The sequence below is a fragment of the Mustela nivalis genome (assembly GCF_964662115.1).
Source record: "Mustela nivalis genome assembly, chromosome: 5".
NCBI lineage: Eukaryota > Metazoa > Chordata > Mammalia > Carnivora > Mustelidae > Mustela > Mustela nivalis.
Genome location: NC_139024.1, coordinates 5,512,534 through 5,527,755, shown reverse-complemented (window position 1 = coordinate 5,527,755; position 15,222 = coordinate 5,512,534). Strand labels below are relative to the sequence as shown.

At 36.4% G+C, this 15,222-nt stretch overlaps 1 protein-coding gene across 7 annotated transcripts in view; it reads right to left on the bottom strand.

The window, feature by feature from the left end:
- QKI (QKI, KH domain containing RNA binding) overlaps positions 1-15,222 on the bottom strand; it is a 155,381-nt gene that overhangs the window by 89,737 nt on the left and 50,422 nt on the right. For all 7 annotated transcript variants that reach the window (XR_014311800.1, XM_082730753.1, XM_082730756.1 and 4 more), the window contains exon 3: positions 4,939-5,055. Coding sequence is in view for 6 of the 7 variants with exons in the window: in XM_082730753.1 (XP_082586879.1) it covers positions 4,939-5,055 (117 nt within the window). In the remaining variant the exon portion in view is untranslated. The remainder of the gene's footprint in view (positions 1-4,938; positions 5,056-15,222) is intronic.

Below are 15,222 nucleotides of genomic sequence, written 5' to 3'. Positions count from 1 at the left end.
TGTTTATAGCAATTACTTACAATACCCAAGATATGGAAGCAGCCCAAGGGTCCACTGATTGATGAATGGATAAAATAAAATGTGGTATGCATAACTGCATATCATTTAGACATAAAAAAGAGGAGGGGGGTGGGGAGTGGGCTAAACTGGTAAAGGAGATTAGGGAATGCATTTGTTGTGATGAGCAACAGATGATCTACAGAACTGCTGAATCACTATATTGTACACCTGAAACCAAGTCCTAAACAAATGTGCATAAAATACCTAGAATAATACTTAATACAAAGTATACAAGTCAAAAGAACTATCCATAAAGAGACATCCGGGTGGCACGGCTGGTTGGCCATCCAACTCTTAGTTTTGGCTCAGGTCTGATCTCCAGGTCTGGAGATGGAGCCCCGGTCAGGAGACTGAGCCCTGTATCTGGCTCCACATTCTGGAGTCTGCTTAAATTTCTCTCTCTCTCTCCCCCACTCCCCTTCCCCACACTCCTCCCTCCCTCTCTCTCAAATAAATAAGTCTTCTAAAAAGAAGTGTCCATAAAACTACTGGTTTCCACTTGCTGACACCAAGGTACCATATACTTAATCAGAGACAGAGGCTACGTGGCCTGCTCCAGGTGAGTACTTGCTGGAACAGACAAGCCATCCAAGCTTTGGCCATAGTCTCTCATAAGGTCTGACCACAGCTCCTACTCTTTGGTTCCATGAAGTTTACCCAGTACCATTCTACTGGGTACTTATATACAAAAACGAATGCTATTATCCCCATCAATAACTCTGAATACCAACCCAACAGAATAAAAATTAAGGTGGCATATTCACTCCCTTGCTTAAAACCAGCAGCTTAGAATACTATGGTACTGCTTATCTTGCCCAAAGAATTAAAAGCACATAGGGTTTATAATTTCCTATATTTATAAGCTTTTTTATGGAGACATAGTGTGAGGCATCTATGCCTTTCATTCATTACCTAAACTAAACATTTATTCTTTTTTCAGATCCTACTCTAAGCCAGGTACTCATCAGACACCAGGGAAATGCTCCATCAAACAGACATGCTTCGCCTTCACTGAGTTTCCCAGGCTAATGAAGGATGCAGATCAGCAAACCGCATTTTCCATCCTATTTTAGGCAACCAGTAAATTAAAGATTTTCTAGCTTTCTCAGCTTTTACAAAAATTGAAAACTTTGCAGAAAAGCTTAAAGCCAGTTGGCTTTTCCTTTGAAACACTAGTGAAAACACTAAATCAGCTTAGTATAAAGAAGTATCACATCAATACTTCCCTGTTACTCCAATCTGCTTGTCGAGTTTTTTCTCAAAATAATAGTCAAGTAACAAATGATAGCACTTTCCACTTGACTTTACTTTCATTGACATTTTCAAAAGTTCAATGAATAAAGTAACTACAGCATCAACCAAAATGACTTATTAACAATTATTTATGTATAGATTTACATTAAAATTATAGAAGACACTCCTGGCGTTAAAAATATGTGCATAAATTCTTCAAAGACTCCATATACCATAATATCAAACAAATGGTAGTCATTCAAACTAATTTGATATGCCTAAATTATGTTCATCTGTAGCATTTTAATAAAACTAAAAATATAATCTGTGGCCAAATTTTTTTGGTGTCTTATTTTATTGTTAACTCTTGCACTATGTATACTCTGTAAGTTTTATTTTGATAGCCAACAGTATAAATTAAACATAAAAAGAAGTGTAAACTGTTTCTAATTGTGGTTAAGAACAAAGTGGACAAGACAGAATATAGATGCACCAACCACCAGAGAAAAACAGAAAAGCAATGAGAATATGGGGTATTCAAAGATCACAAAAGAACGAAGTATTCTCCTTTCCAAAACTTAAAAAAACAGTAGCAGTCCCCCCAACCTTGATGCAACGTAAGAGTTTAAACATAAAATGCACTAAGTAGGAGAGCCTGGGTGGCTCAGTGGGTTAAAGCCTTTGCCTCCCGCTCAGGTCATGATCTCATGGTCCTGGGATCGAACCCGGCTTGGGGCTCTCTGCTCAGCAGGGAGCTTGCTCCCTCCTCTTTCTGCCTCTCTGCCTACTTGTGATCTCTCTCTGTCAAATAAATAAATAAAATCTTAAAAAAAAAAAAAAAAGGCACCAACTATCCAGTTACAGTCGTCCGCCCTTATCTGCAGCTTTGCTTTCTGCAATTTTAGTTATTCCATGGTCATCCCAAGTCAGGAAGCAGATGATCCTCCTCCCAACTCATCAAGTCAACAGCAGCCTACTATCACAGTATCATTCATCTCACGTCATCTCATCATGTAGGCCTTTTACCCTCTGATATCGTCATAAGGGTGAGTACAATCTAAAAGATATCATCAGAGAGAGAGACCACAGTCTCATAACTTATTACACATATATTGTTCTATTACTAATTATTGCTGTTATCTCTTACTGTGCCTCATTTATAAATTAAACTTATGCAGGAAAATGCATAGTACATACAGGGTTCAGTACTATCTGCATTTTCAGGCTTCCACTGGGGGTCTAAGAACAGACCCCCCACCTGGGAATACGGGTCACTACCATGACAGTGTAAAGCTAAAAAATTTTTTTTAACAATTTTATTTATTTATTTGACAGAGAGAGCAAGTAAGAGAGAGCGTCGGTCAGAGGGAGAAGCAGAAGCAGACTCTGGGCGGAGCTGGAAGCCTGATGCTGGACTTAATCCTGGGACTCCGGAATCATGACCTGAGCCGAAGGCAGTTGCTTAACCAACTGAGCCACCCAAGAGCCCCTAAAGATAAAATTTATTAGGAATAATCATTAATATTAACTGATCACTTACTATGATCCAAAGTACTATTCTAATTTAATCCTCACAAGCACCTTTACTACTCCTATTTTTATACAGCAGGAGATTAAGTAACTTGTCCATCACAAAGCGGCTAAGTGACCGAACCAAGATTCAAACCTAAACAATGTGGTCACAAAGCTCACTGTCTTAACTATTTGGTTCTTCTGTCAAAGACAGCAGAGTATGTTCTTCAGGATAAAAATTTCAACCCCAATCAAAAACAAAAACAAAAACTTCATGTATGTCTTACTACACAAATTCTAAGCTCTAATCCTTGGTGTCTAGGAGTGTGTGAGTAAGGGGGGGAGCACTACTACAGAATTAACAGTGGCTGAGGAGAGGGGAAAACACGTTTTTTCATGGATTTATAGAGTAATTGTTTAACTGACGGATACACTAATCTTAAGGTTAAGATTTATTTGTCCATCCACTATCGATTTCATTTTTCTATGGCTCTTAAATTAGCATTGCTTAATGCCAATACAACCAGAAGAGGGGAGAGAGCAAAGAGGGGAACCAAACTGCATGCCAATGTAAGACTGCCACTTAGCTGGTTCAGAAAATGGGTTAAATATTTTAAGATTCTAATAATAAATGTTTTAAATACAATATTTAAAGTTGCTGAAGGAGAACTCACATACTTGCCTCAAAATATATTTAAACTCAGCTGACAAGAACAGATTTTAAAAAGATTTAAAGATCATCATTATTATTGGGGATACCCCCTCCCCACACATACCCAATGTTTTAACTGCAAAGTCATTATCTGTCTGCAAGCTGAGAAAATGACTGTAATCCACTCAGGCGGGCGGAGAACGTGAATGCAATGAGGTGGCAGGTCAGAAAAGCAGCACATCCGAAAATCAGACTCCTCTGAAGACCTGATGTTTGTTCCATAAACTCCACAAAGTGATTCAATGCGCACACTCCCGACATAAGCTAACCACAGGTTTATTACTTGATAGCCTTCTCAAGGCATTGTATTTTAAAAAATAATACCCTCCCTGACAGTACGTTTTATATTTGGCAATCAAACCTAGGTTTTCTTCTTTTAAACTGAAGTATAATTCTCATACAGTGTTACATTAGTTTCAGGGTTAAATGGACCTAGAGGATTTTCTCTAAGTGAAATCAGTCAAAGATAAATACCATGTGATTTCATTTATACGTGGATTTTTTTTTTAAATAACCTTAAAAAAAAAAAAATCAGTCGAACACCATTTTACACAGATACACATTCAAAAAGTATCCTGCCTAACAGTATCACTAGAGAAGAGGAAACCAGCATATAAAACCTTCCTAAGAATAGCATTTAAAGGGCGGCTGGGTGGCTCAGAGGGTTTAGCCTCTGCTTTAGGTTCAGGTCATGATCCCAGGATCCTGGGCTCTCTGCTAAGCAGGGGTCCTGTCCCCCCACCGCCCACCCCATCCTCAATCTGCCTGCCTCTCTGCCTATTTGTGATCTTTCTTTCTCTGTCAAAAAAATAAACAAAATCTTTTAAAAAAAACAGTATTTAAAGTAGATAGTTGGGTATTCATTAATTAAAGTAGCAGAGCAGTAAGTGGCAGGAGAAATTAAAAAGAGAAAACAGGAACAATATAAAGTAAAATATCTAATAAATACACAATCAACACAAAATGTTGGTGAAATCCAAGATAAGTATCATATGGCTAGTTAGAGCTTTCTTTTCCTGTTTAATAGCTCTCCCAGTAATCCAACACACAGCCAAAGCTATTCATTTGATTACTTTCATTTAAAATTTCATCAACAGAAACATTTTACATTTTTAAAACTTTTAATGACATACCTTTATGTATACAATGTTATAGTGTGACTAGTTTCCAAACTGGCACCATCTCAACTGTAAATACCAAAATAAGTTAACATGATGGACTGGGTGATACCTTAGTTGGCTAAATGAAAACTGAAATCAAAAGAAAAAATCATGACAACACCTTAAAAAGGTTCAAAAGTTTCAGATATGAAGTAATGTATAGTGCTTTACGTACAAAAGATCGGGATGTTTTATTATTAGAATGCAAAATTGTAAGTAAGCTATTCACATCAAGACTTCCTCTCATGTTCAAGGACTTACCTTCTTTTTATCCCTCATGGAGCCTTTGCCTCGGACCATTATTTTACATCCTGTTTCTGCTTCAAGCTGTTTAGCAGTAAGTCCTCTGGGTCCAAGGATTCTCCCAACAAAATTAAACTAGAAAAAAAAAGTCACTATAATTATTCACTTGCTTGAATTTATAGCTCTTAAAATTATGTTAAAAAGTATTTTTACTTTGTCAAGTAAACTGTTTTTTTAATAAATCTTAGAGTACGTATGAATTTGTAGCCCAGTCTGAGGACATAATTACAAGAGCTCATTGTTCAGCATGAAGTTTCGTATGTATTAACACAAAATATGAATTACGAACATCAGTATCTACATAAAACAGGTACTATACTGAACTGGCCAACAACATGTAATCTGAACAGAATAAACCAGTATATTAAAGAGTCTGACAAAATCTTAGACGCCTCCCAATACAAATCCTTTCCACAAAACTCTGGAATGTCAGCAGCATACAAGAAATTGTTCATTATGTTAAATAAGTACTTCCATTTTTTACAGAGATCCTTGGGAAAACTTCCTGTCTCATTTACATAACAAGAATATACTTTCTCTAAAGCAATTATTCAGAAGGAATAGTAGTTTTCCGTTGACTTCCATAACACCAATGGCCAAATCTGGATTCCACTAAGTATTTCAGTCTTGAGAATATATTATTTATACAATTTTATGTCGGTACCTTATTTTTCTTCCTTTTTTTCCATTTCTAACTTTAACTTATGCTACTAGTTTTGCAAGGAACCTTAATTCTTTCCATGAGTAGGACAGTGATAAGAGTAACTGTATATATAAATAACTGCCATCCCTCAACAGAAACTTCTAGTATAAAGGCCAATGGGAAGCACAAACTGACTCTGAATACTGTAAAGTTCCCTCATTCCAGGTCAACTGCACAAAATACACGAAAGTGAGTATTATCCATCAATCCCACAAAAAAGCCATGGTGGTTTTTAATTCAGTTATTCAAGCAGGTACCGATTCGATGTTTACAGCTTCCTACCTTGTTCTTGCATTTGATCCTACTATTAGTATATCATCACGTAAAAACAACATGCCAGCATTCGCTGGCTCCAGAAGCTAAGGCATTTCTCCAACCTTCTGTATTCCCAACAGCTTTTCACATTCCCCTCACTAAACTGCTCACCAATACTGCCACATCTCGTAAGTGACAGACAAATCAAAGAAGGATAACTGGAAGAAAGCACCCTTTCCTCAAGGGATTTTTCCTCAGGGGATTTTGATACAACTCTGTCCACACCAACCTCATAGACTGATCATATACACACCTGATCAAGCTCTACAAGATCCCCAATTCTGAAATTTGCCTTTATATTCAAATAAAACCCCTTATCCTTTCCTCGTTCCTTGGCATATAGTACTTTATCCACCTCTTTAACCAACCCAAATCCCTGCCATTATCCATTTTTAACAATGAATGTGCTTCCAACCCAGAATCCCTTTTCTACATCTCCAATTTGAATAAACTCAAGAACTAAACTATTATTAAATGTTTAAAAAAATTTAATTTAAAAAAATTAAATGTTTAATTAAATGTAAATTTAAATGTTAAATTAAATGTTTAAAAAAAAACTCTTAAAGCACACAGATTCCAACTGATATCCAAGCTCCAATACTGAATAATAATTAGGAATTTGAAAGTCACATCAAATAAGCCTCAATTATACAATGGAGATGATACTATCTAGCAGAGTTGTACTGAGGAGTGAGTGTAGATACAGAATAATACATATAAAAGGTTCAATACATGGTCTGGCACATATAGTGGATAATCAATAGCCTACCAAGTCCACTACAAATTCACTTTAGGAAACCTCAGGCCCTCAATCAAATACCCACACAACTTAGTATGTCCATGTAATGCGATATGGTCCATAGCAAATTTGCCCTAGAGAACCCCAGAAAAACTTGACAATCACAGAAAGAAAAGGTGGAAATGGTACCAGGTGGTGGGTATTATAGAGGGCACGGATTGCATGGAGCACTGGGTGTGGTGAAAAAATAATGAATACTGTTATGCTGAAAATAAAATAAAAAAGAAAACCAACAAACAGGGATCTGACTTGCAGATAACAGGCTTGAGTCTTTGTCTCCATAAAGAGCACATGGCTACTTTCTCAAAGCTGTTCACCTCAAACTGAAGCTTGCAGCGGGGGAGCCCCATCCATGAATATATAAGTTCAGAATTCCAATGTTCCATGCTTCAGACTTAAATACAAATGGACAAAGCAGTTTCACCAAAGACTTAAGAAGGATAACAAGAAAGAGACAATACAAAATAAACAGGGCACAGTTCCTTGAGTAAAAGACTGTTGGTAAAGAAGATAATATCCAAAAAGAACTACTTTGTATATAATGCTGAAATATTTTCTAAAATGGCTGTATGCATATTAGGGTCCCCAAAGAAGAGGGTAAGAATTTGTTTCGATCCATTTCTTCTCCAGCCCTTCTTAACAATGTTTTTTACTTGAGCCGTCCTGACACACTCGCTCAATATCTGAATTAGCATTCTCCTGATTACTAATGAAGTTCATCATTTTTTTCAAGTTTAATGCTTACTCAGATCTATACTTCTCTTGAAGCACATGTGAAGTTTCTATTTTTCTATTGTGTTTTCTTAACTGATTTTTTTTTTTAAAGATTTTATTTATTTGTCAGAAAGAGAGAGAGCAAGCAAACAGGAGGACTACCAGGCAGAGGGAATAGCAATCTCCCTGTGGAGCAACGAGCCTGGTGTGTGACTTGATCCTGGGACCCTGGGATCATGACATAAGTTGAAGGCAGACACTTTATCAACTGAGCCACCCAGGCATCCCTCTTAATTGATTTCTACTTTGTGGTTCCATGTGTACCAAATACTTTTTCCCACCCTGTGGCTTGCCTCCTAACTTTCTGGTTGTTGGTTTTTAGCTGTTGTTGCTTTAGGATTATATATTTATTTATTTGAGAGAAAGAGAGTATATGCATAGAGAGGGAGAGAGAGAAAGAAGTAGACTCCCTGTTGATCAGAGAACCGGATCGGGGGTGGGGCAGGGGGAGCCCAATCCCAGGACCCAGAGACTTGACCCAAGCTGATGGCAGATGCTTTACGGACTGAGCCACCCGGGTACCCATTGCCTCCTAGTTCTTTAATGGTGTTGTAAACTGAATTTAATTAGACTGAATTAATTTTAATGCATCTCAAGTTATCGGTCTTCTCTTCATGGTTAATGAGATCATTCCCCATCCCAAGATCAAGATATCCCTCTGTATTAACTTTTAGAAGCATTACTATTCTTTGACATTTATGTCCACAGTATACCACGAATTAATGTCTGTGATAGTACAGCTTTTTCTCTTTCTCTCACATGGACACCCAATTGTCCTAGCATATTTTATTGGAAAGACTATTCTTTTCCAGGGCACCTGGGTGGCTCAGTGGGTTAAAGCCTCTGCCTTCAGCTCGGGTCATGATCCCAGGGTCCTGGGATTGAGCCCCATGTTGGGCTCTCTGCTCAGCAGGGAGCCTGCTCCCTCCTCTCTCTCTCTCTGCCTACTTGTGCTCTCTGTCAAATAAACAAATAAAATCTTAAAAAAAAAAAAAAGACTATTATTTTCCAATTACTCTATGGTGCCATCATTGTCATAAATAACACCTATATATACTTGGGTCTATTTCTGAATTCTCTATTTTATTACATCAATCTATTTGCTTATTCTTACTTTAATATCACACTGTGTTAATTATTATAACTTTATAATAAATCTTAATAGGCAGTATTCCAAGTTATTCTACCTTGCTCTGACTCAAGAATGTCTCAGCTACTCATTCCTTTTGTTTCTGTACAGATTTTAAAACCAATTTCCGAAATAATACTGGTGGTAATTTTAATTTGAAATATTACAACAGAGGCTTCAAAACCAAGAGCAAAGTATAATTTCTTTAGTTGGTCGGGTCTTCTTTAATCTCTATCAAGAATATACATAGGGCTTTTTTATTGTGACTTTACTCATTTTTGTTAGACTTATTCCTAGATATTTGGGGGTTCATTTTTGCTATTATATAGATTTTTTAATTAATTTTTGTTTCTTGTATATGAACATGTAACTGAATGTTCTGTATTAAACCTTAAAATCTGCAGTCTGTTTCTGCAGGTACTTTTTTACTCTTTAGGTAAATAAACCTATCGCCTGCATATAATGACTGTCATATATCCTTTCTCCTTCCCAACCATATGACACTAGCCAATACATCTCAAGTTCAAAGTCAAAGAAGAGCCTATCATCCTTCACTTGTTCCAGATTTCAAAATTAAGTTTTCAACAGTTGACCATAAAGTTCAAAGCTATCTGTAGGTTTTTTGTAGGTATAACTTTACCAGATCAAGGAAACTTCCTTCTATTTCTCAGTTTGCTAAAGGTTTTTTTTTTCTTTTTGAACCATGAGTGGACATTTAAATTTATCACATTTGTTTACCATCTATTGAGACAACCATAATATTTCTCTTTAATTCTTAGTGCAGTAGATTACAATTATCGAATGTTAAACAACCTTACTTTCCTAAAATAAACTCGAGTTAATCTTGATGCATCATCCTTTTCATAAGTTAATTCAGTTTGCTAGCACTTTGAGGATTTTTTAAAATTTACATTCATAAATGGAATTGGCTTGTAATCCCCCCCTTCTCATAATATGCTTCTTCGGTTTTGGCATCAAAGTTATTCTGGCCTCAAAACGTGCTGAGGTACATTCCCTCTTTTTCTACTCTCCCGATGGGCTTTGTAGAAGACACATGATTTCTTCCTCAAATATTGAATAGAAATCAGTGGTGAAACAACCTGGGCCTAGAGTTTTTCTCTGTGCAAGGTTTTTAATTATGGATTCAGTTCTTTAATTCAGTTTTTCCAGCCTTTCATGTCAATTTTGGTAACCTGTATTTACCTAGAAATACGTCCATATTAGTTTAAACTTTCAAATTTGTTGATGTAGGCTTAGATCTAATCTTCTTCTCAGTATCTACAGAATCTGTAGTGCTGTCTCCTGTTTCATTCTTGACTGGTTATCTATGTTTTCCTTGTTCTTTATCAAGCCTTCCAGTCTTTTCAAAAAATGACTTTTGTTTTTTGCAAACAGGGGTAGAATGACTTTAAAAATGGCCATTATTCTTTCACCCCTAGAGACATCTATGCCTCTGCAGTGTAAACTTGTAGCTCATTTCAACCCTGGAGTCTGGGCTAGCACTGTGACTTGCTTTTCCAGTAAAACATAGTAGGAAGAATGACATTCGTGTGAAAAGCCTAAATCTCAATGTTAGGAGCATTTACTCTCTTAGAACCCTATTATTCCCATTTAAAGCAGCTCAGACTAACCTACTAGAGAATGAAGTAACCCAATCATCATCAGTTATTATAATGCCATGAGACCCACCAGATACAATGATTCTCTTCCTTTTGTGGTTTCTTGTCTCCAATGATTTCTACTCTAAAAATTTTTTGTTTTTCAAAGTGTATCTTTCTTGAACTTTATTATTTCCTTCCTTCTATTTCTACTGGGTTTAATGTATCTTTTTTCAGCTTTCTGAAATGGATGCTTAGCTTACTGCACCTTATTCTTTCCTTATATACTTTTAAAGCATTAAGTATTCCTCTAAACTGGCTTTAGCTGCAACCCGAAGTTTTGATAATGTAGTATTTCCCTTATCATTCAAATCAAATAATTGTTATTTAATATTTAAATGTTTTCCTCATTTCAAACATGAATTTCCTAATCATCTGTCATTGATTTCTAACTTCTACATTATAATCAGAACACATACTGTGCAGGAATATTAATCATGCATTGTTTGTTCAGAGTTTATACTATAGCATATGGTCAATTTTTCTAAATATTCCATAGGTGCTCCAAAAAAATGCAAATTCTTCCATAATTACGTCTATTTCTCCTTGTAGTTCTATTTTGCCTTTATTATACACTGTTATTTGATATATACAAATTTTAAATTATTGTAGCCTTTTACCAATACTATTACGAAATGGTAATCTCTAGAAATACCTTATGCCATTTAGCCTATAGATCTTCAAATAGGCAAAAATTTTTTGTTTTTCAAAGTGTATCTTTCTTGAACCTATTACTTTCAATCTTTTGTTATCCTTGTATTTTAAACAGGACTACTTTAAACAGCATCTCGATGAGTCTGTTTCTTCACCAATCTTGTAATCCTTGAATTTTAACTGGAACACTGAGCCTAGTGCTTTCTACAGGTCAATCCTCCTCTATGTTCCTTTTCGGTTTTTTTTTCTTTGTGGGGAGGGGGTATCAGGGACACAGACAGAAATGAGCATGCTTTTTCTTTTATTTTTCCTATTAGCCTGAAAGTTACATGTTTATGCTAGACATGCATCACCGAATTGTCCAACACTAATGTTATTTTGTACTTTTTTACCCCTTTCCCATATAATGCAAGGACCCCAGACTATTTAACACCATTTATTCTAATTCAGTTTATATACCATTGTTTTTCTAAATTTTGTGTGCATTTTTAACTCAACAGATTATCATCCTGTACAAATAATGTGCATTTCTATTTACCCACACAATTACCATTTTCATTGCTCTTTATTACTTTCTCATCTTCAGTTTTCCAAAGAAGATCATGTTTCTCCTTCCTAAAAAATACCTTTAAGCACTGCCTTTAGTGAACATCTTCTGGTAATGTAGTCTCTCATTTTTGTCCTCATCTGAAATTACCTTCTTCTTGACGGGTACTGAATTCTACTTGGACAGTTATGTTCTTCCAACACCTTAAAGACCCTTTAGTTTGTCTCCTGTTTTCTTCCGTCATGCGTCTGAAAAATGAGCTAGTGAGTCCTGACTATGGCTCCTCTAAAGGTAATCTTTTCCCTCATTCACTGCTTTTACGATTTCTTCAACGTTAGTTTTCAAAAGTTTTACTATGATGTGCCTAGGAATGACTTCTGTTTTACAATTCAGCTTCACAAACCTCTGACTTGACTGCTTTTGCTATTCAAGTTCTCAGATGCACTCCTTTCAAACACTGCTTCTGTGCCAGTCTCTCTTCTTCTAAAACTCCGACTACATACATTAGACTTTTCTCACTTTAATTTTTCGCAGTTTTTCTATCCCTCTGCCTCTCCACGCTGAGTATTTTCTTCCGAGCTATCTTCCAATGCTTCTATGATCTTCTGGTAAACCTGTTCATTCCAGTTAAGGAATTTTTCCAGTTCAATTCTTCTTTTACAGCTCCTATTTCCCTGCCGTATTTCTCTAACTTAACTTTTGTCTCCTTCTACGTAATAAGCATAGCTCTTATAAAATCTAAGTCTGATAATTCTAATACCTAGAGCCCCTGTGGATTTATTTTTATTATTTTGTTGTTTCTTCAGATTTTTGCTAATGTCATCCTATCTTCTTATGATTTGGGTTATTTTCTACTGGGTGCCAGACACTGTACTTATCACAGCTTACAAAAATAATGCAAGGCCCAAAATGACCTTACCTTCTTCCACAAAGGATATGCATCAGCTTTTCCCAGAAGTTCTATTACTAACAATCCAAGATCACCTCTTAAAACAATTAGATGCGGACACACACTATCTGTGAGAACCTCTGAAATTCTGGTTCACTTTTACTCCCGTATTCATACCCATCAACACCCCTCCCCCAAGCAAAGACTGGAGATGGGGAACAGTCCGTATAGACAGGTTACAAATTTCAACTTCTGTCCCCCAAAGTTCAGCCTCTCCACTGTCCTCTCCAGATTTAGAAAACATACCCAGTGAAAGGTTTCTAAAAGCCAGACTTATATCCTTGATTATCTGCCCTCGATCTTCCTGGGGCTTTGATAAGTTCAAGCAAATGTTTCTTTGTCTTGTGTCCTATTTTACTGGAATTGCTCTGAACTTCTAGCTCCGAATCTACTAGCTGGTCTGAATTACCCTGCTAGCCCTTAGAACAGAGAAGTCCACAGCATTTTTAAAGATGTTGCTTGCCTTTTAACCTAAAGAGATCCAGAACTAATATAATTTCAGGCAATATGGGGTAAAACTACATCAGAATGAGAGTCTGAGGAAGAGAAATAAGGCACATACCACAGAAAGTCTACCTGCAAGCCTGGCCCTATGCTGACTATTCCTACTTACCTGCTACTTCCTAACTCTACCTTTTTCTTACTTATTTGAGAGCGACAAAGAGAGAGAGAGAAAGACAGAGAGAGAGAATGAGCAGGGGAGGGGCAGAGAGAAAAGATGACTCCTTGCTACGCAGGGAGGCTGAACAGGGGCTAGATCCCTGACCTGAGCTGAAGGCAGACACTTAACTGGCTGAGCCACCCAGGCACGCCCCCAAACTCTACCTTTTTAAACATACAAATTCCTTAAAACTTCACGCCCCTCATCCCCTCCAAACAGCATGAAGAGAGACAAGAATCTGCACATCTCACCTTTAGTTCGGTTATTTTTTTTTTAGTACAACATCTTTAAATTTAACTCACTAAAACATTTATTCAAGGTCTGCTATGTGATAGAGTAAAAGAGATGCTAGGGATTTAAAAAAGAAGAAAAAAGGAAGAAGTGGAGGCAGAGGAGAAACTCTCCCTGCTCTCATGAAATGTGTGAAAATGCTGTTACTCTATGTGTTACCTTGACTGTTTCTTAAAGTAAGTGGCCTTGTCAGCTCTTCTCTCCCTCAGTAATATTGTGCTCTATACAGATCCTTTTCCAAGGCAACTCATGTATTGGATATACAAATGGAAAAGAATGTCTAGAAAAATACATTAATAAACAGAGATAACTTAGTGCTTCCAATAAGTAGTACGTAATTATTTTTGATTTGTGTTCTTTGTCAAACTGCTTGGCATAAACTTCGTGACACACACTTAGAAGACCCTTTCTGACACATCCTATTCTTTCACTTATTAAACCTTTTCTGCCAGAACCACAGTGTTATGATTACATGGTCTTCTACCACAACTAAGTAATCCTCACAATCATTATCTAAATAGGAAATGTTTTAAAACCAGTCAAAACCAATGTATTAAAACTGCAAACCAAAATTTCCTAACCTAAAAAATGAAACAATCTCTACTGCCCAAAAACCAACAAACAGCTCAAGTGTGTTAAAGTGCATACTACTGGGATTCTAACACAATTGAAACTGTCAAGGTCATCCTTCTCAAAATGCTGTAAGAATAAAAAAAAAAAAATTATCATAGCAGCTGCTTTGTCTACTGCAACCAATTTCCAAGTTAATATCATTTGCCTTGCATTAAAATTCATTCTGTGTTGATTTATCACGCTAGTTCTGCAGCTTCATTCAATTAAAACAATGTCACCATACAGTCAAAGAAAATCATTTCAAACAGCCCAAGTTAACTGCAACTTTGAAGGCCAAAAAAGGGAAAGAAATAAGAAGAGACATTCATTAACCCCACTGTTTAAGTACAGACCTTCTCTGTGGCTCACCAATTCTATTTCTACCCAATGGCATGTTATTTTCTGAAGAAGAGGTTAACAACAATCATGTCTAATGCTATTAGTTGCTGCTCACTTCATTTTAAATAGAAATGACAGATTTTTCACAATGACAAAATAGAAAGTAATATGGCAAATCTTTCCATTAACCTTTTAAGAAATCTACAATTAAAGATAAAATCTTCTGTCAAACACGTAACTAATAAAACATGGCTTTCCAAAAGCATTTCAGTGAAACACTCAGAGGTATTAAAGAGCAATTTCTGCTTAAAATTTTATAAAAATAAATTTTAAAAGAACATGTACTCTTTGCCTTGTATTTTGCATAACAGATTGATAATCTTTTAAAATACTGTTCCTGGTGCTTCTACAGTGTAAGACACCTTACAACCTTATATTGTATTTCCTATATGACATAGTAGGCATGAAACACACATACAAATGTGTATTTGTTGAACTCCTTCTCTAAGGAAGTAACAAAAAATATACCAACTCTAATGCAGTCAACATTAGTGAGCTTATCTTATGCAAATATGTTAAGAGGAAAGAAGAGACATGGTATTTTGGGCAGTACAACTGGTTTTATTTTAAAATCCCAGAACGGGGACACCTGGGTGGCTTAGTCAGTTATACATTCGACTCTTAATTTTGGCTGTCATGATCTCGGGGTTGTGGACTGACTCCCAAGTTGGGCTCTGGTGCTGGGCATGGAGGGTGCCTGGGATTTTCTCCCTCTACTCCTCCCTCACAATGCATATTCTCTCCCCACCCT